Source organism: Urocampus carinirostris, chromosome 6 (genome assembly GCF_059441175.1).
Source record: "Urocampus carinirostris isolate Australia breed hairy pipefish chromosome 6, RoL_Ucar_1.0, whole genome shotgun sequence".
Classification (NCBI taxonomy): Eukaryota; Metazoa; Chordata; class Actinopteri; order Syngnathiformes; family Syngnathidae; genus Urocampus; species Urocampus carinirostris.
This window is the reverse complement of record NC_142354.1, coordinates 28,444,678-28,451,947: the sequence shown is the minus strand read 5'-3', so window position 1 is coordinate 28,451,947 and position 7,270 is coordinate 28,444,678. Positions and strand designations below refer to the sequence as shown.

General features: G+C 45.3%; 2 protein-coding genes across 2 annotated transcripts; both read right to left on the bottom strand.

Annotated features, from left to right (window-relative positions):
- Window positions 1-594: 594 nt before the first annotated feature.
- On the bottom strand, window positions 595-5,632 carry LOC148364504 (homeodomain-interacting protein kinase 1-like). Its single transcript, XM_088337357.1, has 2 exons — window positions 4,251-5,632; window positions 595-608 (listed from the first exon to the last, which is right to left on the bottom strand). Exons 1-2 carry the CDS (start codon window positions 5,620-5,622, stop codon window positions 595-597), a joined length of 1,386 nt encoding a protein of 461 aa, XP_088193483.1. The 5' UTR covers window positions 5,623-5,632.
- Window positions 5,633-5,709: 77 nt separating this feature from the next.
- Window positions 5,710-7,058, bottom strand: LOC148364503 (histone-lysine N-methyltransferase SETD1B-A-like). The gene has a single exon (XM_088337213.1). It carries the CDS (start codon window positions 6,513-6,515, stop codon window positions 5,853-5,855), a length of 663 nt encoding a protein of 220 aa, XP_088193339.1. The 5' UTR covers window positions 6,516-7,058; the 3' UTR covers window positions 5,710-5,852.
- Window positions 7,059-7,270: the final 212 nt, after the last annotated feature.

Here is a 7,270-nt window from a genome sequence, read left to right as displayed (position 1 = left end):
GCATATCATTTTCCAAAGTAGACGCACAGAGAACACAAGAAAAATGGATAAGTGGTAAGGAATCAAGCCTAAACCTCAGCCCCAGAAGAAAGATTCTAAAGAAGCTAACAAAATTGATGACGCTACAAAACGTACATTAAAAGCATCGTGAAAAGAGGTGTTCACGTGGCTTGTAGCAGACGACGCAACGCAAATATTGCATGAATGAAGATGAGTTAAATACAGGTACATACTGATGGCAGATGGAAAACAGTGATGTCATATACATACAATGAATGTTATAAGTAGATTTATAATATACCTAATTTTAAAGAGTTGTTCTGTTATATATTCTGCTTATCAATCCCTAATACTTGGCAACAACGTGGTTTTTTGCGATTAGTCGTCTTATTGCGTTTCAAGTTGTGAAAAATGGGGCAGGCAACTTTTGAGAGTTTTCTCCCCTGGTGTCCGGTAACTTTTTGTCTTGAGTTTCAGACACTGGTATTAAGTCAAAAAAGGCCTTTATTATTTTCCTTTTCTCCGTATTTTTTGCGAGTAAGGATTGCTAATATCTGGTACCAGTCTTTTAAGGTATCGATAGAACCGTGTTTTTCAACCCCTGTATGCTGGGGCACAGAAATTGATTGTTAGACTTTTCTGTGGGAATTTAACCAATTTGTGTACTTGTCCAATCTACCTTTCATTTGGACCTACTTTCACCGGAGATGCTGTGACACTGAACGGTGGTGTGTCGTGGGATATTTTTCAATAAAAGAAATAAGCCTTGGCTAAATAAAGGGTTGAAAAACACTTGCAGGAGAGGACGCTTGACACCAGGGGTCGGGAAACTCTGGCTCGGGAGCTATATATGGCTCTTTTCATGAGTACATATGGCTCGATACAAATATGCTACTTGTGTAAATTTCTTTGTAGAGGTTAATTTCTGTTGAGCTTTATCTTTAATTCGGGTTTGGGGCATGCATAGCCGATACTACTCTAACAATGCCCAGTCCAGTATATAAACGGCAGTTTTACCGACAGTTTACAGTCAAGGTGTCACAACAACAGAAAAGCGACTTATACCAAATACCAAAATGTTTACAGCTTATTTTAGAATTAATGGTCTGCATGTCTTATATTGGAGAATGATCAATAAGTTATTCAGTTTCCTATATAAATATTACACAAGAGAAAGGATTAATACTAACCCGAGATATTGGTATTGGTGTGGATACCAGCTTTTGTAAAGATATTGCTACTTGCTGTGTTAGCTGATACTAGTATCATGGCAAGTACTGACACAAGTACCAAACGTCTTATATTGGCAATTGTTTAATCAGTCTCTCATTTTTCTTCTACTGGTAATTATGCAAACCAGTACGATCTGTTTCATTTATGGATGCAAACCCCTACTGAAATAAGCAGCCTGGGGAGGTAGGGGCAGTCCGTAGCAATGCTGCGTTCACTTTACAAAATACTTTTTATATACTGTGGAGGAAATTATGGTCTAAATGTGCCTTTTATACTATATTCTATATTTTACACCCAATATATACTTTTATATCTTTATCCGTTTGTATATTTCTATAGTGTACTCAAAACCAGTTACGTTGTTTTCAGGAGCAAGCACCTTCAAGATCAAGACAATAAGTTTCCCAAGCCAAAATAATTTGTCTCTAATTAAAAGCTACAATTCAGAAACTCACTGGCAAACTCCCATCTGTTATCAAAGGTGCATGACTTGAAGGCCACTGGCATTTTTTTCAAAACTCCTCTCTATTTTCTAACAATGAACTACTGTAATGAATCACATTATGCAGATTTTAGAAGAATCAGGGTAAGAGAAAGATACGCACATGAAATGTTGCTACAAACAGAGAATCACCCTTATATTACATTTGAGGAAGGTTCCGCAACTATCAGGTATCAGTGTAGATACCAGCCGTTTTAAGGTATTGGTACGTGAAGCTAGTATCATGGCAAGAGCTGAGACGAGTACCGACTGCCTTATATTGGGCATTTAAATCAGTTCTTCCTTTTGTTCCTTTATTTATATTAAATATGAGGAAGAATTGGTAATTACAGATACCAGGTATCGGTGTAGGTACCAGCTTTTGAAAAGTTATCAATATTTGCCATGGTAACAGTATCATGGCAAGTATCAATAAAAGTACAGACTGTTTTTTATTGGCCATTTAACAATCCTTCTTTGTTTTCCTTTATATTAGATGTGAGAGGGATCAGCAATTACTGATACCATATATCGGTATCAGTGTAGTCAACAGCTTTTTTTAAGGAATTGGTACTTTGCATGGTAAATTATTGTAGTATCATGGCAATTACCGATATTGGCTACCTTGGCTTGGCCATTTAACAATCGGTATCTTTATATTAGAGGAATGGTAAATTGTTGTTAAATAAATGCAATAAGTGTCATGATTACTGATTCGGGGCACCTGCGGCTGCCCCATTGGCGCCAACAGCCTTGAGCGCAAATTGGTTCATGGACTCTTTTTAAACCCCTGGCTTCCGAGAGGAAGCCGTCAGACCGTCCTGCGAACCTACGCTTTTGCTAGGCAAGCACCGTACCCTCCGACAATCTCCTGCTCTGTTTTCTCCTGCCTGTTACCCGTTGCCGACCTGTTTCTGGACCCGTTTCTGCCCTGCTCTTCTGTTCCGGCCATCGACCTGTTTTGCCCTGTTTCCTACCTGATACTTGTTGCCGACCTCTTTTCTGGACTCGATTACCGCCCTTGCTTCTCTGTCCCGGCTACCGACCAGCTTTCCTGCCACCCACGACTATCCTCGCTCGACGCGGAAGTGGCACTTCCACGTTCCTGCCATCAGCCACCCGTGTCCGACGATCATCGGATCGTGGAAGCAAGCCCTGCTCTCTATTTTCAATAAAACTGAGTTTAACGAACGCAATTGGGTCCTGTCTCCGTTTCAGGCTTGTGACAATAAGTGGGGAAAATATTATGTTTTTATATATCAGTGGTTCTCAAATAGTAGGGCTGGCCCCCTTGGGGGGGCGTGAAGCTCAGTCAAGAAGGGCGCTGGCACGTTCTACCTCTGGGATTTTTTTTTTTCTAACTTTCCAAAGAATCAAGTGCAATTGCACGTCCACTACACTATGGAGAAGTGGCACTCATTGGCAGTGTATTGATGACATTTAACCTCCATGTTGTGCATTAAGCACAGAGTATAAATATTGAGCACAAAATGGAGCACACCCTCAAGCGTGAGAGGATTTATTCTTTTGAGAGGGGGCCTGACAGAAAATAATAGAGTACAGATATATATTCATAATCATTTTTGGGGGAAGGGAATGTCATGCATGGTATCTGTACAGTATATGAGGTAGGCTTCTATAACTACTCATGATTTTTGTTTCAGTCCAAAAAAAAAGTTAAAAAAAAAAAGATTCAATAGATAGGCGTTTACAGAGGGTTATTTTCCTCAAATGTATTATGGTATTTGCTAAGACTATGAAATCTAAAAAAAAGTCACTTGTTTGACAACGGTAGTTTGTATTAGTTTTATTCATATATGTTTTTTAGTGCTATTATAGTTTATTACACAAAACTAATACTTAATATTCAAAAACAAGTCAAGTCATGTTTATTTGTATAGCCCTTCATCACAAGGAGTCTCAAAGGGCTGCACAGACCACAGATTATTGCAATTTACAGGCTATTATTACACCATCCCCTGATCTAAAACCTACATGAGGGCAAGGAAAAACTCAAGAACCTCACCATGAGGAAAATGAAGAAACATTGAGAGGGTAATCCCCCTTCCAGGATGACCAGGCTTCAATGGATGTTGCAATTACATGAGCGATATTGTTTAGCTCATAACAGTGCAGTGTCACAGTGATACGAAGGCTGCTGATTTATTTTGTGATTTTGACTTATTTACATTTTTTTCTGTTAATCTTTGAAACATGTTTAATCAGAGCAATGTGTTAGCTCCACAATTTGACACACCTATTCACTTTGGCAGGGGCAGGGGCATGTTTACCCCCATCCCCTCTGATAATAGTTCTACCCCAGGTGGTGCGACACATAGAGTAGAGGCAAGTTCCAGTGTGAGCACCCATAATGCAGCTGACCAACATGCTAGCCTACCTTCACCTCAGGTCAGACCCACATCTACGCCAAATTCCGCGAGTGAAATTTCTGAGGGTTTAGCTGATCACATGACAAATATTATTCAGGAGATAGGACATAAATTGGCTGATAGCATATTCTCAAATATACAGTCACATAAAGGATCGGGGCCGTAGTAATGCAGTTCATTTGAGTCGGAAACAGTGGCAAAAAAGGAGACGCCAGTCCCGACAATGCGGCTGGTTTTTGTGCCTGCGCTCAGTAAGTACTCTGCTGGTAGGCCTTGCGTTTGAGAAATGTAGCGGATCTGATCATACTCCGAAGCTCCGGGATAGAGAGGCCAACCCAGGAAGAGCTCGGCAATGACACACCCCAGTGACCACATATCAATGGCCTCACAGAAAGGCAGACCTAAAATGATCTCTGGAGCCCTGTAGTAGCGAGACTGCAAATACGTGGAGCACACGGCCTTGGACACGTGGCTCGCCGATCCAAAGTCGATCACCTTGACCCTGTACGGCTGTCTGAGCGGGTCCACCAGCATAATATTCTCTGGTTTTAGGTCGGTGTGAATCAGACCCAAACTCTTGAGTTTCAGAAGCGCCGTGGCGACCTGTTGTAGGATGGGTCGGATGTGGCGCAGCGGCAGCGGGCTGAACTTGCTGTGCTTGAGAAAGTCATACAGGTTTTGTTCCAGCATCTCGAAAACCAAACAAGTGTGACCTTTGTGCTGGAAGCACTCGTAGGAGCGCACAAAGTTGTACTCGTCTGCATTCTCTGCGCTCAGGCGGTTTAGGATGCCCACCTCAATCTGTCCCTGTCGAGCATAGGAAGGATGGTTCTTGAGAATTTTAATGGCCACAATCTCATTGGTGCCCCTCTTCCAGCACTTGGCCACCTGTCCAAATGTGCCCCTGCCCAAGAACTCGAGGACTTCGTAGCTGCACGAAACTGAGCAGAGGATCTCGTGCTGCACTAGCTGATAGTCGCCTTCCCCGTTGGAGCTGCTGCTTTTGGTGGTGGGCGCCGAGTGAGGTATGGACTGGCCAGTGCCGCCTCCTCCGCCACCAGTACGGGTAGAAAACGCTGGTGCCGAGAGTTCCTCCAGGATTTGCACGCTTCCGCATCCACTCCCGCTTCCCTCGTTGCTTTCCTCTATCTTCCTCTTTTGCCCGTGCCGGTGCCCTCTTATTTCCGAAGCCGTCTCCACATGGGCATAGGAAGAAGACGTGGCGTGTTCTGCAACGCGACGGCTAGAACCTCGGGGAAGACTTCCGGTGCTGTCGGCTGCCCGGACCACCACTTGACCTCGGGAGCCGGGCGCTGTGGGGGGGAAGACCAGGGAAGGGGCGAAAGGTGGGACGGCCATTGCGGGGGCGAAAGTGTATGCCGACTGGCCCGCGATGGAGCCGTACGCTTCCGAAGTGGACACATCCCAAACGTTGTTCTCGACCTTCAGCTTTTTAACTCTGCAGAAGGCACTGGAGGAGATGGAGGGAGGGGAGAAGACTTGCAGTTGTGAGGTCATAGCTTGTGTTGTAATGAACCAGGATCATAAAACGATTTAGGCCCAAAAGGTCTGGTCCAAGTGGAACGGCTAAGCTAGCATCAGATGCTAACGATCAGGCCTGCATTGTTTTCTCACTTGTCGCGCTTGACAGCCACACAAGACCCCGCTGCTTCGAGTTTCGGTAAGTAAGAGCCAAACATCGCTAAAATATGACAAAGTTAAAAGATTTTGTGCTAAAATATGAACATTTATGGGTACAAATGTCGACCGCAATCTACTCCGCTGCGTTCCGTCCGGAGGCAGAAAATCCCATTTATACCCTCTTCTTCATAGCGCTTCTCTCGCATGTCAGCAATCACCTGTCTGATGTTTTGTCCGACATACTCAATGACCATCTCGTCCGCGGCGATGGGCTCCAGAGCAAAGAGACCCCAGTCGTGGATGTGCGACTTGCAGAATCTGATCTTTTTCTTGCGGAACTTCAACTGGTTAAATTTCAGCAAGTCACTGTCGCAAGCAAACGATGACAACAAGCGCCGCTGTTCGGATCGCCGCTCAGAGCCCGCCCTTGTGGAAGCATGGACTTGCGCAGGAATACTCATTCCCTGAGTGTCGAAAGGTGGTTCCTCATACTGCAGCCGCGTACTCTGCAGGTACTTGATCTTGTCCTTCTTGTCTATCTTGTAGTACCCTTCGCTTCGAGCACAGCCGGTCATGTGATCCCTCATGCCGTCATCACGCCTCTTCTTCTTCACTCGGGGGCAGTTGGTTTGTGGGTGATTAACCCAAAGGGTGTCGTTGAGCCAGTCGTTGCCATTGTCCTGCTGAAGCATCTGGTCATACGTGATTTGGAGGAGACGGATGTCCTCCTCATCTATGCCCTCGTTCCATATGTCGTATAATATGGTCATCTCCTCAAACTCGCTGCGTCTGGAGAAGATGGATCGTGGCGGCGTGGTGACGGGTGATAGACTGTCCAGGAGCAGCTCCTCCCAGCCTCGCCGTGCCCTCCGTGTTGGCTTTGTGACCAGAGGCACGTCCTCTTCGTAGGACAGGTAATGGTCTTCGTTTTCGGGCAGCAGATTCGTCTGAGGTTGCACGTGTCGGAAGTCTGGGCTCAGGCCTCCAGGGGAGTTGGCTGGGATTTTCAGAGAGTCCGTGTCTCGTAAAGGAGTCGATTCAGACGATGGCTCAGAAGACTCGGACACGAGGGGGATCTTTTTCCCTTTAGATCAACCTTTGCGCTTCGACAGAACACTTTCGGACGCCTCGGAATCCACACCCGGAAATTCTGGTATCTCTCCGGAGAGGATGGTCGGATGCTGTGTACCTGGGGTGTTGGGCACAGTGTCCGTGCTCTGCGACTTGCCCAGACTGCGAGCTCGTTCCATCAGGTCTCGGCCGGGAGTCCTGGGAATTTCCTCGTCCGTGGGAAGGCGAGATCGCTGGGAGAGTTCCGATGTTGCTGCGCATGGATACATGCTTGCGGCTAGCTCTCCAGCTAATCTTCTATTTATTGCCGTTCTCTTGTCTTTTTTGCTTTCACTTTTGGACACATGTGTGGCCAAAAACACTTACAGTAGGGACGAACTTATACGGTTGGGTGGGCGTCTAAATTTCGATTTTTCGGGCACTTTTTATACCGCCCATGATATACCGAGCGAAC